Source organism: Scardinius erythrophthalmus (assembly GCF_964197995.2).
Source record: "Scardinius erythrophthalmus genome assembly, chromosome: 19".
Taxonomy (NCBI): domain Eukaryota; kingdom Metazoa; phylum Chordata; class Actinopteri; order Cypriniformes; family Leuciscidae; genus Scardinius; species Scardinius erythrophthalmus.
Window position 1 is genome coordinate 16473173 of NC_138239.1, and position 24120 is coordinate 16497292.

General features: G+C 36.0%; 2 protein-coding genes across 2 annotated transcripts in view; both read right to left on the reverse strand.

The window, feature by feature from the left end:
- Window positions 1-9948, reverse strand: part of crybg1a (crystallin beta-gamma domain containing 1a) — a 44916-nt gene extending 34968 nt beyond the window's left edge. Inside the window, exon 1 of the mRNA XM_081393760.1 lies at window positions 9589-9948. Coding sequence (XP_081249886.1) covers window positions 9589-9899 — 311 coding nt within the window. The 5' untranslated portion in view covers window positions 9900-9948. The remainder of the gene's footprint in view (window positions 1-9588) is intronic.
- A 1056-nt stretch (window positions 9949-11004) lies between these two features.
- Window positions 11005-24120, reverse strand: part of clic4 (chloride intracellular channel 4) — a 30157-nt gene continuing 17041 nt past the window's right edge. The window contains exons 2-6 of the mRNA XM_081393776.1: window positions 18443-18552; window positions 15641-15766; window positions 15439-15545; window positions 13644-13825; window positions 11005-13482 (exon numbers count right to left, since the gene is read on the reverse strand). Coding sequence (XP_081249902.1) covers window positions 13318-13482; window positions 13644-13825; window positions 15439-15545; window positions 15641-15766; window positions 18443-18552 — 690 coding nt within the window. The 3' untranslated portion in view covers window positions 11005-13317. The remainder of the gene's footprint in view (window positions 13483-13643; window positions 13826-15438; window positions 15546-15640; window positions 15767-18442; window positions 18553-24120) is intronic.

The window sequence follows — 24120 nt, forward strand, 5'->3', positions numbered from 1 at the left end:
AATAAAGGCTTGAAATATCTCACTTTGCGTGTAATGAGTCACATAAATCACATTATGAAATAAATGTTTTTCTCCAAAACACGTTGGCCACAATTATTGGCACCCCTAGAATTTTTTACGAGTAAAATATCTCTGAAGTATATTCCCATTAATATTTATCTTTTTTTTTAACACCCAGGTGACTAAGAACATGAAATTGTCTAGCTATGACTACTTGTTTCACAGGAGTTTAAATATGAGGCCACATTCACAATGAGTAAAACCAAAGAATAATAGTTCTGATGTGCATCAAAAGATTGTTGAGCATCACAAAATAGAAAGTGGCTCTAAGAAAATAGCTAAAGAATTCAAAATCCCCATTTTGACCATCAGGGCTATAATTAAAAAGTTCCAATAAACTAAATATGTTACGAATCTGCCATGAAGAGGACGTGTGTCTATGTTGTCTTAATGCACGGTGAGGAGGAAAGTTTGAGTGGCCAAAGACTCTCCAAGTGTGGGAGTGTTTCAAGAAAAATTCTCCAAAAATAAACTCCAGCATATTTAGTTGTCAAACACTACTGAACTTCAAAAGGGACCAGATTCTATGGTCAGATGAAACTAAAAAAGGTATTTTTGGCAGCAAACCCAGCAGATGTGTTTGGTGCAAACAGGTATAAAAAGTACCCCATGCCTTAAATAAACTGCTGGATCTTATATGTTGTGGGCCTATTTTTTTGCTGGAGGTCCTGGACATCTTGTTCAGATAGCCTACATGGAATTATGGATTCTAGCAAATACCAACAGATAAAAAATCAAAACCTGTCTGCCTCTGCTAGAAAATCTTATAATGGTCCGTGGTTGGATCTTCCATCAGGACAACGGTCCAAAATAAACATCAAGATCAACACAAAAATGAGTAACTGAGCACAAAATGAAGCTTCTGCCATGACTGTCCCAGTCCCCTAAACTGAACCCAATAGAAAATGAGTGGGGTGAACTGAACAGAAGAAGCACCAACATGAACTTGTGTATCTGCAGGATCTGGAGAGATTCTGTATGGAGGAAAGGTCTCTGATCTCTTTTCAGTTGGTCTCCAAACTTATCAGGCATTATAGAAGAAATCTCAGAGCTTTTATCTTAGCAAAAGGAGGTTGCAAAAAGTATTTAATAACAGGGAGCCAATAATTATGGCCAGCGTGTTTTGGAGAAAAGCATTTACTTCATAATGTGATTTACCCCCCACTTTCAATTCTTTTACTTCAATGAAAGGTTAGATTTTAGTTATATATATACCCAGGTATCCGGCGTGAGAGTCAGGCGCTCTAACAAGGAGGGTAAAGACTGCAGCCTCTAGCGTTATGAGCGTTATTGAGATCAGAGGAGTGAGGTTTACTCGCACAGCGACAACTAGCTGGCCTCCGTTACACACACACACACACACGCTGTATATATATTTAAGTTTAAAGGTGAATTCTTATAATAATGGTTATAGTAATACTACTGATAACACATTTATTTATGTGGCACTCCAAGGTACATGATCAACATGGTAGTACAATGGTACTTTTTTGATACAGCGGGTTCAACCGTTTGTTTAACAGTAAAATTCTGAGCCCATGTTCACCTCTTCTATTTTATATCAGAGAACGCCATTCTGTTACTAATCCACTCACAAACACGCAAAAACAGTCAGTACTCTGACCCATCTACAGGTACATCGGTCTATATGTCAAATGTATGCATGGCTGAATTCCTAAGCCTTCCCAGATAATTCCTTTAAGTGTCTTTCCTGTAAACACACGTCTCCCTGTGTCAGCCTTCGTCTCCCTGGGATTATGTGTCTTTTAGAATGTTTCAATTTTTGGTTTTGAATTCATGAAGTGATGGATGTCACAGAGTTTCGCCTCAGGATGTGGGTATGATATCTAAACTGTATTTTATGCAAACTGTGCAGGATGCAGTATATTGAATCTGAGCATCATGTGACAATATCTCCTCTTACAGTAAATAAATACGACTATTTTCTCTTGAGTGTTTTGGAAAGAATTATCTCCAAAATAACAGATGCTATCATCCCAAATACATATTTTTTTGCTTTATAGCCCATATGGATGTCATGAACAGAAGAAATTGTGAACCAAACTAAATGTCTTTCCACCCTTGAAAGACACTACATGATAAAAGTTTTGACCTCTTTGACTCATCTAAATTTGCAGGGTGCCCTTCTTATTCAAATGATTAAAGAATATGATGAAACTTCCCTGATATAACATCATTTTTTTCTTTACTTTGTCATCAGTGATTCATTAGTAAGTACAAAATACAGTTTGAGGTGTTTACAGAATGGGACTGAGTGGATTCTTAAAACAAATCTTATAACAAATCTGTTTATTTATTATTGTAGATGTATTTAAATTATCTCCTTACCTTTGTTCTGAATAAGTGCATTTATATACTAAAAGGTATCTTTAAGCAATGTAAACCATGCATGATTAGATACAAGTGAAGCTGCCACAGAATCATCACTACATTGATAACAACTTGTACATGATAAGATACCGTATATGTGGAAACAACCTTTATTTATTTGATTTTACACTGTTTGCATTTCAACTCTTTAAGGTGGACCCTCCAAGAGCTCGAACATAATTCAAGCCTCTAACCAATAGAGCCTTTATTTAATCAGATTTCTGTGAGATGTGTCTGAACCGGTTGAAACATCTCTCAGTGAGCCTGTAAGTAACTTCTCTTAACAGATCTTGAATTATGACAGCCTAGTTATGTGTCAGCCTGTGCAAGTGTGCATTTCAGAAACCATGTAGATAAGACAAAAATATGCATGATAAGGGGAGAAATAACAACATTAAAATATAAGTAGAAAGTTATCACAGTTTTATCAACAAAAAGAGGCATAAAAAAAGAGGCATAAATCACAAGCACAAGCATAAATTGCAAATCACTAATAGATATGACTAAGAAATAGGGCAGCACGATATATCAAAATTATCGAAAAATCACAAATATACATATCACGATATGCATATTGCAATGGCTTGCATGATTGACCGCATGAATTTAATACTCCAAAAGATGGTAAAAAGTTCAGGTTTTAGGTCGAAGCTAACAGCAGAGAGTAGACTGGACACATGACTGTTACAGTACATAAATGTGACATACTTAATGTTATTAGGCGCAATAAGCGAAGTACACCTCTCGGACAGCGTGTTATTCCGAATTCAGTTCTCTCCCACAGCTTATATTGTCAAAAACACACAAAATTGTGTTAAAATGCCTGTCTTAGTGAGTATTCATGTAAACGCAGTCAGTTATGTATGTTAAGTATGTTAAGTGGAGTAAACAGTTGAGAAAGAAAGCAAGCATGTAACAATATATTGGATCCATGCAGCTCTTAAAGTGACAGCAGCCTAATAAACCTGCTTCCGTCTGTGTGCTTAATGTTAATCAACAACAAAAGACAGAGAAACTCACTCACTGCTCTTGACTGAATAACTTTTGTAGCTTTAATAAGAATCAGTATATATTTAATTCATACAGTGAAGACTAAGCAGTGGTTTATTTGTACATTTGATTAATTCAATTGATGTTGTTAAATAAAACTGATTTAGGCTTACTTGAAACCCTAAACCCCCTGGTTTACACTAATGTTAAAATGACACTTACGTTTTATGTTATGTTACAGTATAATTTCAATTTATTTTACACACCTAAAGCATTATCATATCACATATCGAATATCGCCTTATTTACCGAGTTATTGTATATCGCATTTTTTCCTCAATATCATGCAGCCCTGCAAAGTAATATTAAAATAACAAAGCAGAACTTTTTTTTGTCAGTTATATGCCAGACAATACAAATTTGCATCATTACAAATGAATGAAAGCTGTTTTCTCATGTGTAAAAGTTTGCAAACAGCAAAGTCCTCTAAAGTTGGAGATAACTTCCCGTTTTTAAGTCTGCCTTTATTTATTATTATAAAGCAGGTGCTGATGAATCATATTTTTAGTTATTCCCCTCGAAAGTCACATGGAACACAATAACAAACTGTATTCAAAGAAACAAAAAACTTCAGAGCAAAACTGGTTTCACTGGTTTTATTAGGAAGCTCTATGGCAGACATGTTAAAAATACAAAAAGTGCTGAATGAAATAAACTACAATGAGAAAGAGTAATCAGCTTCTGTTTTATATCACTCACTGGGATATTTCACAACCACTCTTTGCACATTCCTGCAGCATGAGTTATGTGCTTATAGGAACATGCAGAGCTGCCCAAGACAAAGAGCTTTTCACACAAAAAGAGGGGTGAAAGTCAAGATAGAGAGTGCACCCACCCTCCAGCACTTTTCACCAGGTTACAACTGTTGAAGAACTGATGGCCTGCTATGATCATCTGGTAACAATTTTAACCGTTTCATGACATTGTCAGTGGCATGCAAACAAATGAACAATGGTCACATTACCTTCTGTGCTAATGCAATTTTCCTTAAAATAAATCAAATTAAATGGTAACACGGTACAATAAGATTCTGTACATTAGCATTGGTAAATGCAATGGCTAACATTAAAACAGCATTTATTAATCTAGTTTTTAAAGTATACTAATACAGAATTATCATTTTAATTGTATAACGTAACCTTAGCTTGTGAATTTTTAACAAGTCAGAATTAAAAAATTCAATAAAAGTAAATAAAAAAAGTTTTTCATTGTTACTTTGACCTAATGCATTGTTGAATGTTAACAGTGTTAATTTATTGTAAAGTGTTACCAGTAAAATGTATTTTGAGATGCAGACAATGGGATTTTCTCAATGCATTTAAAAGATCTAAAATATAAAGCAAAAGATATCAATTGTAGTCAGGACTATAGTGTGCTGTTTATTTGAGTGAGTGAGTGTGTGTGTGTGTGTGTGTGTGTGTGTGTGTGTGTGTGTGTGTGTGTGTGTGTGTGTGTATGTGTGTGTTTGTGTGTGTGTGTGTGTGTGTGTGTGTGTGTGTGTGTGTGTGTGTGTGTGTGTGTGTGTGTGTGTGTGTGTGTGTGTGTGTGTGTGTGTGTGTGTGTGTGTTGCCTTGGCAGCGGAAAATTCAAAGCAGATACTTTGTTTGTTGTTGTTTATCATGCCAAATCTGTAAAGAAACAATGAAATGTGTCTACGGAACACAAACATAAGTGCTTCAAGCAAAAAGATTGTGTTATAAAAACACTCAAGCTGTAAAACAATGGAAGAGATTTAATGGAAAAAGAAATATGGATAAGATGAATAAAAGAAAAAAACTCATGCCAAAAAAGCATGCTAAAAAACCCTCCAAACTCATCTATGACTGTTCTGAGTGGAACAAATCCTTCTATTTCTGCTTTACAAAAGCATACAGTGTTGCAAATCCAGATGTTTGCCGACCACAGTGAGTCACTGCTCGTCCAGAGCTTTCTAATATGCCAGTTTTAGAACAAATCTGGCAATGGTAAAAATTACTTACTGATGTGATCCAATCCATGAAGACTTTTGACTTGAAACACACAGGTTTGTCTATGATTGTGAGGGTCTAATGTTTTTAGACTCACAAATATAGTCAAACACGCCAAAAACAGACTTGTAAGGACATTTAAACTTGCTCATAAATCTCCCAAATCACCAAACTAAATTTTTTTCTGGCCAAAGTCATTTTCAAAAATATGCTGAAAATATGCTCAGCCACTTAAGGAAATTTATTTTTCTAAATGTACTTTAAGGGGTAAGAAAATACATTTCAGGAATATAATACATTCTGGGCACATGCAATATATTAGTAGATAAACTGACAATAGAGAATGGCCAATAATAGGCATAAAGTAATATAAGTAAAACATATGTATGTAAATTTGTTTATTTTTAATGTATTTTTTTTTTTTTTATGTTCACGTTTTGTTTTAAATCTACTGATATTCAATAGGTTTGTGTAAAGAGGTTTGGGGTTTAGCAAACACCACCTCTGTATAAAAACATACACACTGTAAAGTTTCAGGAGTGACAACCGCATTTAAATGCCGGAGTGCGTCCCTTAAAGTATCGTTCCACGTACGGAACACGACTCACTCCCGAAACTGCGATGATTGACAGCGTGGTAACCATAGCAATGTTCTAGCGTCTCATGTGTTTGGTATACGCAATCCTAACCAAAGAAATATTACAGCGACAAAGGACTCGTTATGTTCAGCAGTTTTCCCCAGTAGTGTTTTTCTTATGCTTTAAAAGGCTGCTTCACAGAGTGGCTCTTGCAGTGTTGCCATGTCCACTTATTAGGTTATAAGCGTTTTAAAGTGAGCAAGTGCGGGGCGTGATATTTTGGTCTTATTTTTTAGCAAAATGCATTTGAATTTATTTCGATTTATTGTGGTCTTGTTCTTGTTCTTTGTTTTTCTAGCTAGATTTGGCAACACAAATGAGTCAAGGCTCGTACTGCTTACCCTGTGATTTCTTGCACCACACATAGAAGAGAGAAATATTTGATGCACGTTAATGCACGTTAAACTACTTCATTAACAACTAGTTGCTCAGTTCGGTTCCGTACACACTGCGTAAGATTTTTGCGGTTGTCACTACTGGAGTTAATTCGGTTGTAGAATGCGGTTGTCACTTCCATTAAATACTTAACTGTGTGTGTACAGAACAGGATTAAGCACTAAAAGGTGAAGTGACAACCGAATTTAGTTGCAGTGTGTAGGCTTTGTGGCCTAAGAGTGCGTCCCTAAGAGTTTTTTAACTCTCTTTAAGAGTTGTCTTCACTAATACAGAAAAACAACCATGTGTGTATGTAGAAATGTGTTGTTAGCATTTTATGTCATGACAACAAAACTTCCAGCAAATATCAGTCATCATCATGAAGAGCTGGATTTTTCTCAACCCCCACCTGCCCGCAACACACACACACACACACACACACACACACACACACACCCTGCCCACAGGCAACTTTAACCATGCAGCTCACAGCAGCTCTTTCGCATTTCCAACTGATCAGTGTTTCCACACAGAGTGGTCATAAACAGTTTAGCTTAACTTTTTATTACCATAAAAAAGGCTAATGAACACTGTGAGTTACTTTACTTTCTCAAACCGTCAAAGCTGCCAACTGTAAACGCATATACGCGTTTTTCATTTAATGTAGCCTATGCAGTCTGCTTCTGTTGTGTGGGTGATCCTCAATCTTTTCTCTAATCATATTGCTTTTCAGAGCCTTTTGGTTCATTTAAAGTTTGACAGATGAATCCCAAAAGCCTGATAATTGTGTAATCTGCTCTTTCCTGTCTAAAACCTAAAAACAACGAAAAAAGAAACTAGCACATTTGTACACAACAACCACCTGAATTGATTTGAGCTAAATTAACAATCATTGAGCAAATTAGATTGTCATCAATAAAATTAGGTATAAATCTACAGCTATTTCAGAAGTGTTAGTTCATAAATTCAGATGAAGCCACAGCGGTATAGTAAATATAATTGTTTCTATAAATGTTTTGAAAATATTAGCTCTACAATCTTCTATGTTTAGAAGGCTGTGACTCAGGAAATTCTTGCCGGTCCTCTTCATCTGTAGTCGGTGATGGCTTTAATATACGCCTTTAACAAATTACAGACATTATGATCTATAATCAAATCAAATCAGGCTGCTATTCTGTCTCTCTAACATCATCTGTTATGAAAGTGAGATGATATATCACTTAAATCAGCATGTTTATTAAAAATGAAATACAAAACAAAATGTAATTTTCTATTTTGTCCCAGGATTAAACTGATTCAGTGACAAGTGCAATTGAAAAAAAACCTAAAGTGTCTAGTCTGGAGATTAAAAATTTTCTGTCCAACTGAACCCATTTATACTCCTGCAGCGTGAAGCTATTTTGCTTATTCATATGATCATAAATTAATTTTAACAGACTCATTGAACAGTACCAGGTGTAGTGGAAAGTGGCATTAACATGGACAAGCATATCATAAATACTAAAATGTGCAGAAATGGTTAATTATGGACAATAGTTATTTTTAGATGATAAGTTGTTATGCTTCCGTCAATGTAATCTGGAAAGAACAGATCACACATTATTTTACTTACTAAAACCACAGCATATGTGATTCAGTAAATCTAAAAAAGCACCCAACTTATACAAGAAGAAACCTGCTATTGAAATACAAGGACGTCTCATCCCAGTAAGCCAAAGGTGAGGGCCTAAACTAGTCAAGCAAAATCTCACCACTTGAAAAAACAGAAGCATGTTTGTCTATTTAACAACATGCTCTCTACATCAAATCAAACAAAGCACCCCATTAAATGTGATTACGCAAGATGAAAATAAATCAACAGTGGGACTATAAAGAACACTGCTGATTCTTGTCAGATTTTGCTTTTGTGTCCAAACCCTTGATTCAACACAGACGAAGCCTCGCTAGAATTGTGTGTATTTAAAAAAGAGTGTTTTGAATACTGCCTCAGTGGAAGGTAACTAGTCTTTAGCAAGGAGAAATATTATAGCACATCTCAGGCTAATCAGCTCAATGCAGATTCAGCAGTGTTGTCAAACCGCTGACAGTCTTTCCAATGTCTTATGGCATGATACAATCCTGATACTACATCGCAGTCCACAATGTCGCAATTTTTAACAGATAAATCCATGTCTAATAATCTACATATAAATTAGACCAATGGTACTTATTACATAGTCATGTAGTGTAGCCTCATTAACTGAACTTAATTCAGCATTGTTCAGAGGACACTAAACCTTCACATTACAACATTAAAATCAATGAAAAAACTTTCTTTAATAAGTTATCAGGAAACATAGTATTTAAGAGCCCAGTAGTTTATGTACATGACTCGTATAACATGCTACCATCATTTTTCTCATCAAAATCAAGAGATTTTTTTTTAGCCTATTTAGGACCATTATGATTTTTTATTTATTTACCGGTAACCCCCAATAAACATGTTTTTGTTTAGATTTGATTCTTATTATATTCTCATGACAGTAATTATTTTTTACATCAACATAGATTAAAGATAGTACACAGCTGGCATAGAAACATTTTTGCAATTGTTCCACTTTCACAATGAGAATAAGACATTTATGCATTATGAGGGAGGAGGTGCTTGTCTTGATTCAAAAAATGCTTCATTGAATAATTCTGCAGTAAGGCTTTATCTATAACTTCGGTTGAAGTTTTGTGAGATTCACACAAACTAAGATATGAATACATATTAATCAAAGTTGAGTATGAATCATGACATTTCTAACAATCATGACACTGCCTATATCAAATTATCTGTTGACCATGTTTGTTAGACAATGATAAGAAATTTACCCCACCAAAAAGTGTTACCAACTCAGTCACTACTTTTTGCAATAGTCTGCCAGCCTGGCAAAGCTGATGTTGAGCTTGTTTAGTTGGTACAGCTGGTCTCCCAGTCTGACCAGCTGAAGACTGACCAGGTTAACTAATACCAGTGAATGTGGATGCAATGAGAGATTCCAGCATATGGTGCTCATTCAAAAATTCCCATGAAAGATATTTGTGAGAAAAGAGCATTAGAAATGAGACGGCAGATCACTCACTTGTGGTTGAACACATGGTCCACATCTCCGGAACTGCTGAGAAACACTTTATCTTTATTTCTCGATTTGGACCTCCAGGTCGGGAAACGTTTCTTCTTCTTCTCGCTGGGGCTGGTGGGCAGTGAGTCCGGGGATGAGGTGACATCGCCATGGCTCGACGGTAAAGTCATAGACGAACCTCTGAAACTCGCGCGCTCGTCTTCGGGTGAAGTTCCCCGCTGACCCTCAGTGCTGTCAGCATCCCTGGTTTCCTTACCTAAACTCTTTGACTTCCCAAACAGCTTCTTAATTTTGGACTTTGATATGCTCATGGTTAAGTATATACGACATATACAAAGATAAAGTTTCCCTTTAGTCTAATGAAGGTGTCTAAACTGAAAGTTTGAAATGCGCACGCTTTGTTTGACGCGCGCTGGAGGTTTGGTGTTATTCACGCGCTCCTGAAGCTCACAGGAGCGTGTTGGGCGGAGCGCGCAGTTCATTTTTCAACTTCGAATTTACTTTGGTCTGAGCTGTAATATCTAACAAAAGTAGATTTTACAGATTAATATACTGGAACTGGAATATATAGACGCATAACTTGTTCTGAATTATCTATTGTCAATTTACAGTGCTTCTTTTATTAAATCTAATTTCAATTTGCTGTGTGAAGCACCTACTGTAATTTTCTTTCGAATGGAAAGTGGTTATAGCGCCTTCTGGTGGTCATCCGTCTAAAAATATTAAACGAAATCTGAAACACAACTTGTAGCCTAAGTAAATCATATTTTTCATATTACAATGACAATGAAGTTGTTGTTGTTGTTGTTGAAATATTATTTTTTTAATGTTCCTGTAACCCTTTAAATAAGACTTCATTTGTTAACATGAACAGTAGGCCTACTATTAGTCTGGTAACACCTTACAATAAGGTTCATTAATTAACATTAATGTATTAACTAACATGAACAAACAATGAGCAATACCTTTGTTACAGTAGGCTATTTATTAATATTTTTTAATGTTAGTTAATAAAAAATACAGCTGTTCATTGTTTGTTCATGTTCACAGTGCATTAATGTTAACAAATACAACCTTTGATTTTAACAATGTATTAGTAAATGTTGAAATTATTATGAACTAAGATTAATAAATGCTGTAGAAGTATTGTGCATTCTTAGTTTATGTTAACTAAGGTAGTTAACTACTGAACCTTAAAGTATTACCATTAATCTTAATGTTGATTTCAACATTAAAAAATACATTATTTCAAATCAAAATTCATATTTTAACACAAGTTAATCCACTGTGAACTAGCATGACCAATGAACAATTGTATTTTATTTTATTAACATTTAAAAATGAATACTGTAAAAATTGAATGGTCATTGTTTGTTTATATTAGCTAATGATAAAGTTCACAAATGAGAGTTTATTGTAACATTTTATTGGTTTTTCCTGTCTTCAGTTTCACTTTGTCTTTTGTTATATCCCTTTGACAAAAGTCAGTGACAATTGGGGTGTAAGTTTGTTTGTCTCATGATCATCCTGTTAGATAAAATGACAAAAACTAGCATATTCTCAGAATTCCCCCCTCCCCCAATGAGCAATGGCTAAATTTAGTTATAAATCAGTTACCGGCAAAGTGTGTAATCCGGCATTCTATAGAATGCCTAGGTAATGTATAGAATTAGGTAATGTATTTTTGCCAAAAAACATTCTATATTGCCATGGCCTAGGCATTCTATACAATACCGGGATTTCACACTTTGCCGGTAACATATCCATTCTAAAAAGGTTTTATATCTGTACTGCAGCCAAAATGTGTGGATATCCTTAACATTGGAAAGAAGGACTGAAATGGAAATGGCAGAAATCTGTTGTGAAAGCGATATGCTAAAATAATTCATACTCCAAATTTGTCATAGCTGCCAGCAGTTTATTTAATGAGAGTGCGATGGCATATGGCAAACATGCAGTATTTTCATAGTAAATGTCAAACCTGTTCCTTGCACGCACACACACACAGGCCCAATCAGAAACCTACAAAGAGCAACGTTTTAACATTCAGTTACTCAGAGAGATATGGGCTGAATAGTATGGAGGGAGCATCTCTCCAAAAAAAAAAAAAAAAAAAAAAAAAACAGCACATTGCTGATTCCTTTAAATGCACAAAGCTGAAAAGAGATTTTAAAAAGGGGGCCCTGATTCAACTTTCTAATAACATGCCAATGATCTCCTGTATAGAACTCAAAGTGAAAGAAAAAACAACAACTTCATTTTCACTCAACCATCGGCATAAGCAGAGGAGTGGAAAAAGGAAACAAGCCCCCCTACAACACAATCTTCCTGTTTTTTTTTTGTTCCCACAGGGCAGCAACTCAATCACTTCCAACCACATTTTCTTTTCTGCTACCTTGAGGAAATGTATAAGGCCAGAAGTGTCATTACAAGTATCATTCTATTACATTCAGTTCATGAATGTATAAAAGTTGCATGTTAATCTCTGAAAACCCAAAACAGTATTTACAATTCTCTATCACAAACAGAATTGAAAAAACATATGGCAACCAATTTCTTTCATTATTATCTTTCTCCAAATCAGAAACATCAAGTTTACACTCAACATTGTATCAACATAAAATTTAGTTTTTTACTCTGGGCCTTTAAATCAAACTTGATAGACTAATCTTGTAAGACTATAAAGCCATTTTTCTGTCTATATAGCCATCCTTCATAGCACCACGTTAAAAACAATCCATCTTCTTTAAATGAGATGCCCCTTTTAAACCATTTCCTTAAAAAAAAATTATTTTGCTACTATTCAAATTGTTAAGGACACTTCAAGTGCAGTAGTTCTACCTCTAGAGCTACACAGGCATTTCCCTTCATGTGTTTCGTGCCATGGGATGCAGTTATGATGGCGCAGCACTCTTAACATTAAATAACGAATCTAGAGTGAATAAGGCAGATCTATAGAATCTCTTCATGCATCTATAGTGTCTGTTAAAGAGGCCTTTCTTTCATCAAAAGGCCACAGGTGCTACGAATTTACTACATGGTATGAAAGGTGCCATTTCTGCAAACAACTAATGACTAATGTATATGATATGAACTTCATATATGAGTGTTGAACTTTGACATCAACATAAGTCAATATGCACTTCACTTAAAACATCAGTAAAGCGTCTTTTGAGACTTCGGTCGGTGTGTTCAGCGGGCTAAACTGCTCTCTAAAACTCTCTGAAAATAAACACTGGAGCTTTCAACACTGTTCAAATGCATTTAGATACAAACAAAACAAAAATGCTTTATAACTCTTCACGTTGCAAGCTTAGAAAAAGCATTGTTTTCATATTTTAAATCCATAATAAAACAAAAGGCTGGTGAACCCACTCTGTTATTGCTACATAGTGTGGGTGAGAGGAATAGATATGCGTGAGCCACACGCTCACACGCTGTTAGCCATCGATACACTGACAGTATCTGGCATTTTCTGCTTTAACACTTAAACTAGGACAAAAAAAAAAAAAAAAAGTAACGTGTGATAACAGCCTTTCAGCCACACCGAAAATGTATGATATGTCCTAAAGAGCTGTAACGGAGGAGGGAGAAATCATGCATTGGGTATTTACTCTAAATAAAAGAGAAGGAAAAAAGGAGTCCGTAGCTATTTTTTTTTCTCTTTCTCGTGTGATGGAAATTAAACAGTCCCAGCGCAGGGAGGGGAGTGGAGGAGATTTTGAGCCATTATTTGACAAGCCGCTTTGCTACGTCAGCGTAAGCGATCTCGATCTCCTTGTCGCTGGGACACGTGTTGGTGAACTCCTCACGCTTGTAGGCATTGTTCAGGTATCTCCAGATGCCCGTCATGTCTTTAGGGATCTCAAAGCCTCTGTACTTCTTTGCCACCACCTGCAAACCGAAAGAGAGAAAATTAACTGGAAAACCCTTCTGCTCAGTTCGTCATGTATTATGGCACATTATAATCATATTAAAAGATCATTTGAAGCACAAAACAATATTGTGAAATTCTCTTTAATCTGAGGCAGAGGTTGACCTGTTCGACTGGTTACCTTAACGATGTGGAGTTTGGGCAGCAGGTTGCAGTCAGCCAGAGTCATCTCTTCACCGTCTAGGAACCTGCGCACAGAGGCCTTCACCTCCTCCATGCTGTTGTGGTCGATCTCGTCCGGTAGAGGAGAGCACAGGTACTCATCCAACTTCTGCAAGGTCTTCAGCAGTCCCCTTTCCAATGCTATATGTCGTCAACAAAAAACAACAAGTTTTAAATTGTTTGCCTTTCACAGAATGTGAACACTCAAAAAGAAATCTAAAGCACACCAAACTCTGACCATCTCAGGTGGTCCACAGTGCGGTTCACTTCCAAGCAAGTGAAATTATGGCTATTGCTTGCTGGGTTGTAACATGTATTGTGATTAATAAATAAAAAATATACAACTTAATCATATAAATCAAAGTTATTCTTCTGATTTTCACCTTGCAGACAGACAGACACTTTTTTTAATCTGTGTCTGTTTTTCCAAATTGCAAAGACACAACAAAAATATTCCAATTCACAGTAAATTAACTAACTCAATTAATTTAATGACAGAGCATTGTGTTGTAAAAATTTAAAAGCAAGTTTAAGAAATAAAATAAAATAAATAAAAGCAAAACTATAATCAACTACAACAGAAGATAAAATAGGTCAGTTTTCTAGAAAAATTACATTATCTTGCAATGCCTCAGAGTAGACAAATTAAAAAAGATATATCTTTGTATAATATAAAATAAGTGCTGTCAAATCAATTAATCGCGATTCTAAAATAAAAGTTTGTGTTTATATATATATATATATATATATATATATATATATATATACACACACACACACACACACACACACACACGTATATTATATAAACAAACTTTTATTTCAGAATCAATTAATAAATTTGACAGCATTAAATATGACATAATATAATATAATAATATAATTTAATTCACAAAATTATACATTTAAAAAACTGATAACAAAAGGGATTCCAAAAAAAAAAAAAAAAAAAAGGATGAATAGTGATCTGCCCTCTAGAGGGAGAAAGTTCCAAAAGAGAATTGCAGTGTTTGGTTGCACTTCTGCTTAGCTGCCACATAAGGGCATTATTATACTCCAGTGAAAGCTGATACTGACACTTCACATACACAATATTAGCGGGCCACTGTAACAGGTTACATTAAGCTCTAAACTAAATGCAAACTAAAATGCTACGGCATGTTCTGCTCTCCACGAGAGGTCTCTTAGCAATTTCTAGCACTGAGACAATGTTGACAGACTCCAGCTGGAATAGAGAGCTGTTATCACCCACAGTCAACATTTCATAAGGGTGGAGACTCTTGAAGTTAGTTTATGTTCAGGGTCACTGCCAAACTGTTATTGAGCCAAAGAGTCTTTGAGATTGTGCGACATTACACCAAGGCAAATTCCTAGCATATGTATCATTATGACAACAGTTCTACACCCTCTGATAAAAGTGCAGTCGCTGTTCCTTTGACCAAAACTCAGTTTCATGTTAACAGTGTTTACTCTGGAAGTTGACCTAACTATCAAATTGTGGCCCTGCCTACAGCACTAAAGTATGTAAATGAGACACTGGATCCAAGCCCTGCGTTATCTAAACTAGAGACAACACTGTTTACATGCACAACATAAGACATGGCAACCATAACCAGGTCTAATCTATTAAACTAGAGCAATAGAAAGTATTTGTGTGGTTAAACTGAGCTTATCAAATGTGTGATTATTCCACTGAACAATGTACATTTGTTCGTTTGTTTAGAGGTGAGAGAGAGTGAAATCTTTCTGGTTACCCTCATTGGCATCAGGTTTGGAGTTCTTGATGAAGGCTGAGAACTTGGCAAATATATCCATCCCTGCAGTGTTGGATTCTGGGTGTCTGGCACCAAGTTTAGAGTACCTGAGTGTACAAATATAGCATAAGTCAAATAAATCATTTTGACAGGGTGTTGACAGATGCAACACTTAAATACACAAACGCACTCTTTCACTAACTTTGGAGGGGAGAGGACGTCCTCTAGGAACTCTTCGATCTTGTTGACATCTGTCTTGACCTCTCCATTATAGGTGATGAAGGGAGGGTGGGTTCCTGGGGCCAGATTCTGCAGATCAGCTGGTTTTCTACCACAAAGAAAAACGTAAGTGCAACATTAATATGGCTACGTTCACACTGTCAGTTTGCCCCATTCCCCCTTTGAAACAAAACTTACAGTAGTATCTCGAATACTGTCTGTATGAACGTGGCGTGCAATGGGAGTCAAGCCCGTATCCTCTTACCAACCTGAAAAGTTATCACTTTTGATATGTCAAACGTCCAATCAAGTCGCGAGTCCGTCAAATCTTCATTAACTACCAGCAGCTTTTATATCTTGGTGGTGAGCGGAACATTTGAATCACATGTAGAACACAAAACTGACTGGAGCAGCTCCAGTGGACTGAAAATAACCGTACTATGAGTGAATGTAACCGTATTAAGGACTCAAATACAGGACTGACAACTCTATTCTGTTGCTGTGTGAACCTGGCCTATGAGTCTACTCCTTGTAATGATGAACTTAATAGGTTTAAAAGAGACTCTTCAGCACATCTCAACAAGTATGTTCATCAGTCTATAAACCCAGACCAAAGCCATGGGAACTGTAGAAATGTTTTAGTATTTAACTGTGACAGGGAGGTCAGCATGGCAGAACCCAAGGACATTTAATGAATTGTTTTTCTTTAGAATACAAGGTGATAAGATGCCCTCAGGGGCTGCATACAGTTCGGACAATACAGGGGTTTTCCAGAGCACTCACAGCCCAACACACACTTCGCTTTGTATAAAACTAGTATTGGTAAATACTAAACCTACCCCTAAAAGAAATATATATTTGCATTAAAAAAACAAAAACAATGTTCTACATGAATCGTTTTTTCCCCAAACGAGGACATTGTCCCCTGATATCTACAAATGGAGACTGTGAAATATGAAAACCCTCGAGGGTTCAGGAACAGAGGGGGGTTGTGTCCCATGAGGCCTTGAAGGCAGGAACACTCTGATCTTACCAACTATAACAACAGGAAATGACCTCACACCTCTGGCATGAGCACAAGGAGCACCCTATCCCTCGTTTTGGCACAAAGGAAAGGGTAAGAGAGAGGAGAAAACAAGCAGCTCGGAAGAAAGACAGCCAAATTTCCACAAGCATTATCAAAAACGGTTGTTAAGAAAAGTGCTGAACCCCATTGTACCCTACTCATATTATATTGGATGGATAGATGGACGGACGAACGAACAGACAGAATCAGAATGTCAGTTGATTTCAGTTTGAGGTCATAAACTGTAGGCTGAACAATGTCTCTGTGTTACAGCCTCATAAGACACAGACTGAAGATCATATGTGGAAAGTCTGAAGAGAAAGTGGGAGAGAGAAATATACTATAGGTGTACTGTGGATGTCATCATCAAACGATGTGAATAAGTTTAAATATTTATGCACATGTGGCGTCAGTCAGAGATTTCAAAAACAAGATAATAAAGGAAGAGAACCTTGCAATATTCAGACTGTAAGAATCCTTACAGACTGTAAGAAGCATTTAGGATTCACATATACGCAACACAGTGGATACTATATAATAGCAGGTTAAAGTCACAGCTAATATTAGCTGGCTTAACCTCATTTTCAGACAAGTTCTGAAGTTTCAAAATGTTACTATAGATCATTAGTGGCACACAGTTGTGTGCAGAATATAGTGTCTCTGCTGCCTCACCATCACACTAGTGTCTTAAATTCCTCAGTGAAATCCTTTTTTGAAATACATTTTTATACAAATATCTTATCTCAGACAACTGATATCTTATCTCAGACAATTGTGAATTACTAAGATTGTGAATGAAAATGTTAAAGTCCCCCTGGCCTGTAATCAATAACTGTATCCCTTAAAACAGATCTTTGATCACAAAAATGACATATTTAAACTTTTTTTTTTTCTGTGAAAATTTTTTCTTCATGCCTTAAATTAAATAAAACCATGAATATGCAAATCAGCCCCACCTCCACTCAATCACAGTTCAGAGATCCACTTGGTCAACCTACTGAGGTAAACGCTGCACAATGGTATCGCGCTTTACAACATCGAACACATAACAGTAATTAATATGATTAGCCTTTTGCTTGACTTGTTACTAATGTTACACAAACCATGTTCCCGTTCACCATCTCAGAGTCAGACATCTGCCTTCTAACAATCAGTATCTTTAGAAACACTTTGAAAAACTCAGAAGGTCAGTGGGGAAAGGCATATAGTTCATCACAACATCGTAATATACATCATACACCCAACTATATTGCTAAATGTACCCGATTTTTTCATATCAACAGAAAGGTATACCGGGATAACCAGGCTTCTCTTGAGACTCCACTGCTTCAGAGCGCTCATAGTTAATGATATACTAAAGCCCGCCAGCACGTTGACGTGATTGGTTACAAAGTAGTTTGTGATGTAAGAAACACCAGTGATTTCAAAACGTGTTTTTGAGACTCTTTACATCACTGCAGTTTTAAAGAGAAAATACTCAGCAATGGTGTTGACTTATGAAGTGGACTTTAATTACAATATCAGAGATCAATGACTACCCAATACACACTCTTTTGTTTGCTATCTAAAAGGGGATATAAAAACATTAATGATCTACTTTATTTTATAAATATTTTTTTTAAATGAAGACAACGCTTTTCATCCCCATGGGAGATTTTTATCAAATTTAAGTCACTTTTGGGAAAATTACAAAGTTCTACAAACTACAAAAACACACACCTCTTAAGGTCCACAGTGGTGACATTGAAGACCACACCCTTTAGCCACAGGATCATGAAGAGACGCTGAGAAAATGGACAATTGCCGATACTCTCTCCATCACTGCCCGCCTGAAAGAGAAAGAAAAATGTGTTAGTCTGGCTTCAGAAAAGCATATGAAAAAAATCATCAAAACTGTCATTATTCCAATGAGTTGCTCCATATCAGCTGAAATTTCAGCAGTGAACATTTTGCAATCACAGGGTCATTATCGTACAACTCTGTATCAGATTACAGCCAGAGAAAACAACTAAACCACAACAAGAAAGATATTTTAACCTGCTCCATGTTACTGAGATTTATTCGACAGGAAGACTCACTTTAAACCAGCTCCCAACACACAAAACCTACAATAAGAGCAGAAGGCAAGCTGACCCCTGACTCAAAACATGTTGTCCTTTTCCAGAATAAAAAAAATCTGTTATAACCCAGTGGATGGCGAGAGCTATAACATTCTAAAATGGTGCATTTTCAATACCAAAGAGACCTTCCAAAACCTTCAAAGTCCTGAACATGTGCAGACAAACTATATATATATATATATATATATATATATATATATATATATATATATATATATATATATATATATATATATATATATATATATATATATATATATATATATATATATATATATATATATATATATATATATATATATATATATATATATATATATATATATATATATATATATATATATATACTAGAGATGCACCGATGTATCGGACGATTTTTGATTAATTTACAACCACCAGCATCTAGGCTATAGCATGAAAAAGGCCGATATAACAAACCGATGGTTTGAAGGCACTGAGGTGTACAATGTCTGTTGCATGATCCAAGATTGTAATCTAATATTCCTCCTGCGCTGCTGTCTGCGTTTAAAGACAAGAAAAAAAAAAACTCACTCACTACTCTTGACTAAATAACTTTTGTAACTTTCATAAGGATTAATGTATAGGGTCCAATGATTTCTGCGATGCGGAAAACGTGGACGGAATCAGTCATAAAAACGGAATTTACTGTATAATGCGGAATGTCATGGAATTTGTCAAAGTTTTGATGAATAAATAAAAAGTACACTTCAAATCACGATATATAATAGTGTCTGCAAATATTAAGCCGCGAAAAGATTATTTAAATATGAATCCTGCGTGTCACTGTGTGAATGAATGGCGCAAACGTCTGGTTTCATTTACCCCCCCACACACACACACACACACACGACGCTCGCTGTGTTTTTCAGCCTCCGCCGCCTCTCTATATGGGAACATGAATGCATTAACTTCATCTCCAGAGTCACTTCATGAGCATTTTACCGTTTCATTTGACAAAATCTATCGTCATGGTCATATCATAAACATACACAAAACTCAAAAGGTCTTCATAGCAACCCATCAAAATATAAGTTCAGTTTAGCGAGGTAATTGTGACAGAAATATATTACTATTGTACAGTAAAATTTAGCTACGTCTCAATGTAATAACATGTATTTAATTTATACAGTGAAGAATATGCAGTGTTATGTTACATCTGTTTACTTTATTTCTGCACCTGAAAACTGTTAAACCTACCTGAAAAGCACTGTTTATTTGATATACAGTCCCCTCCAAAAGTATTGGAACAGTGAGGCCAATTCCTTTATTTTTTTTTGTTGATTGAAAATATTTGGGTTTGACATCAAAATATGAATATGAGACAAGAGATCAACATTTCAGCTTTTATTTCCAGGTATTTACATCTGGATCTGATACACAACTTAGAAGATATAACCTTTTGTTTGAACCCACCCATTTCTCATGTGACCAAAAGTATTGGAACAGGTTACTGGCAGGTCTGTTTTGTTGCCCTGGTGTGTCCTATTACATTGATTATTCAAACAATAAATAGCACTGAACGTCTGCGCTCAGTTTCAGATTTTGGTTTTGCCTGTGCAGACTGCATTTATAATTAGATGTGTAACCAACCAGAGAGCTGTCTATGGGTGAAAAACAAGCAATTGTGAAGCTGAGAGAAGATGGAAAAACAATCAGAGCCATCGCACAAACATTGGCCATAGCCAGTACAACCATTTGGAATGTCCTTAGGAAGAAAGAAACCACTGGTGTACTAAGTAACAGACCTCGAATGGGTAGACCAAGGAAAGCATCAGCAGTTGACGACAGAAACCTTGAGAGAGCTGTAAAGAAAGACCCTAAAACAACTGTTAGTGACATCAGCCACAACCTCCAGAGGGCAGGAGTGAAGGTATCACAATCTACTGTTCGCAGAAGACTTCATGAACAAAAGTACAGAGGCTACACCAGAAGATGCAAACCTCTCATTAGCGAGAAGAATAAGAAGGCCAGGCTGGAATTTGGCAAAAAGTACAGAGACAAGCCTCAAACATTCTGGGGCAAAGTTTTATGGACTGATGAGACAAAGATTGACCTTTACCAAAGTGATGGAAAGGCTAAAGTTTGGAGAAAAAAAGGATCTGCTCATGATCCTAAACACACAAGCTCATCTGTGAAACACGGAGGAGGAAATGTCATGGCTTGAGCTTGCATGGCTTCTTCTGGGACGGGCTCATTAATCTTCATTGATGATGTAACACATGATGGCAGCAGCAAAATGAACTCAGAAGTGTACAGAAACATTTTGTCTGCCAATTTACAGAAAGATGCAACCAAACTGATTGGGAGATCCTTCATCATGCAGCAAGACAATGACCCAAAACACAGTGCCAAAGCAACAAAGGAGTTCATCAGGGGCAAGAAGTGGAAGGTTTTAGACTGGCCAAGTCAATCTCCAGACTTAAAGGTGCATTGCGCAACATTTCATGTTAAAAATACCCGTTTTTCTAACCCATACATGCTTGAACAATTGCCTGATGGGCTGAATGAGCCCTACTCTGATCACTGCGATTGCCTCTATAATCATGTACAGTAAAATAAATAAGAGGGATTCGGGTCGGAATTTGAGACTGGGCCTATTAAATTGCCTATATTGCAGTTTCGCTTCTTGCCAGAGGGGGCATAGTTCTGCAAAAACTCAGAGACTTGCGCAATGCACCTTTAAACCCTATAGAGCATGCATTTTACCTGCTTAAAAAGAGACTGAAGGGAGTAACTCCCCAAAACAAACAACAACTGAAAGAGGCTGCGGTGAAAGCCTGGAAAAGCATTACAAAAGAAGAATGCAAAAGTTTGGTGATGTCAATGGGTCACAGGCTTGATGCAGTTATTGCAAGCAAAGGATTTGCAACTAAATATTAAGTCTTATTCACTTTAATCTATTTTAAGTTTATCTGTTCCAATACTTTTGGTCACATGAGAAATGGGTGGGTTCAAACAAAAAGTTATATCTTCTAAGTTGAGTATCAGATCCACATGTAAATACCTGGAAATAAAAGCTGAAATGTTGATCTCTTGTCTCATATTCATCTTTTGATGTCAAACCCAAATATTTTCAGTCTACAGAAAAAATAAAGGAATTGGCCTCACTGTTCCAATACTTTTGGAGGGGACTGTATATCTTTGTTCTGTTGTGCATTTTTGTTGGCCTGCTGAATGTTAAATAGATCCAATCCATGTTCATTAGAAATTGTTTGATGATGCAGCAATTAACTAGCTAGTCACAATTGTAAATCTATATTGTAAAAAAACAAACAAAAAAAAAAAAACTAAATATCAGTGTTTGCCAATAATTGTTTGTTAAAATCTTAGCAGTGCATCCCTAATACAGCATATTTACCCTGAGAGCAAAAATGTCCAATAACAGAGATCCTATCCAATACTGAGAACAGAATTTGACTGCTCATGTGATTTTATGTGAGGCTGTCCTATTATGTTTTGTGTTTCTTTATATTCTAATGAGGGAAATGAGTGCCATTTAAAAAAAAAAAAAAAAAAAGTTAAAGCATGGTTATATGCATCATGTTAAGGAATTCTTTAGCAATGTATTTACTGGCATTTATCATGCCAATAAATCTAAACCTCAAATATTCAGACAACGTGTGTATGTGTGAACATTTTTAAAGACATGAATTCCACAGTGGAGATATCACCAAAGGAGCCCACCCTCCTCCACATCTCTCGGCTGAATACCACACTACGTGTGAACTCCAACACAACAGACCATCATGTTTTCTTTCTATCTCTCCATTAGTCCTCCGCCAATCTCCAGAAACAAGATGCGTATGATTCAGAGCATAGAGATGTTCCTGTGTGCTTTAGCAATTCAGATTCAGCTCACTTTACAATGAGCTAACAGTGAGTCTGACCTGACTTGAGAGAGAAACAGGCACCAAAATGTCTTGATCTGCCTCATATGGAGAATTTTAAGGCATCAAGGGTGCTCAACACAAAGACCATTCCAAAATAACCACTCCAGTAATATTGTAAAAAAATATTAATACAATTTGAATTTGAAATACCTGTTTTCTATTCTTATTTTTAAATGTAATTTATTCTTCTGATGGTAAAGCTTAATTTTCAACAGCCATTACTCCAATGTCACATGATCCTTTAGAAAATTATAAATATGCTGATTTGGTGCTCAAGAAAAAAATCCTCATAATCAATGTTGAAAACAGTTGTGCCACTTGATTCATTAATTTTTTCTGAATTCTTTGAACAAAAAGTTCAAAAGAACATTATTTCTTTGAAATAAAATTATTTTGTACCATTATAGGCCTAAATGTTTTACTTTTGGATTCATTTAATTTAATTTGTACTTGCTGAATAAAGTATTAATTTATTTATAAATATACACACATATACACACTGACCTCAAACTTTGGATGTTAGTGCATCCTCAGTCAAAAAGATATTCAAGATATAAATTATTATCATTATTTTTATTTATTTATTTTTTACGGGCTCTTTATCAAAAATTGTTTGCTGTATATTTTTTGCTTTTCTATAACGCCTGTATTAAAATCACTTGAGTAGAGTTTCCAGTGCATTTCATGTTAGGTGTTACTAATCATTCATGTATGAGTTTTTAATTACAGTTAGGATGCTGCCTCGTAAGGCAGTAGGCAGAGAGCTAGGTTTTGGAACAGACTAGGAGTAACGATTAGCTAGATGAAATCACCATTTATTGAATGAAAACCCATTCCGTACCATTTCAGGAAGGCATTACGCAACCATAAATTGTCTGTTCTGGATTCTAGCACGTTCTCAGTTCAATAAGCCACACAGAGCATCAGATATCTGAATCATCTTTTATTCTTCAGCAGTGTATTGTTGTTAGCGCTCTTGTCATCTGGTTTTGCATGTTGAAAAGAATCCAGCAGTCCAATAAACAACAGATGACTTTGTTCTAGAGAGTTCTCTCTCTCGCTTTCATTCTTCCTCCATCTCTCTCCCGTCCAGACTCCCTGCTGGTATCTCTTGTTCATACACTTTCGCTCTCTGTGTGGTGAACAAAAGCTTTACTTCTGTTCAGTGCTCATTGTGGCAGGTCCTTCTCCTGCGGACTCTGGGTTCATTTCGAGCAGTTTCTTTTGTTAAAAACAGGCAGATGAAGACTGAATTTGTGCCTCTTTCACATATATTAATAAGCTAACATACTCAAAACAAACCCTGCCATTCCAAAAAAATATATAATAATCAGAGGGGAGTAAGAGTCAGAGATTCAATGACTCA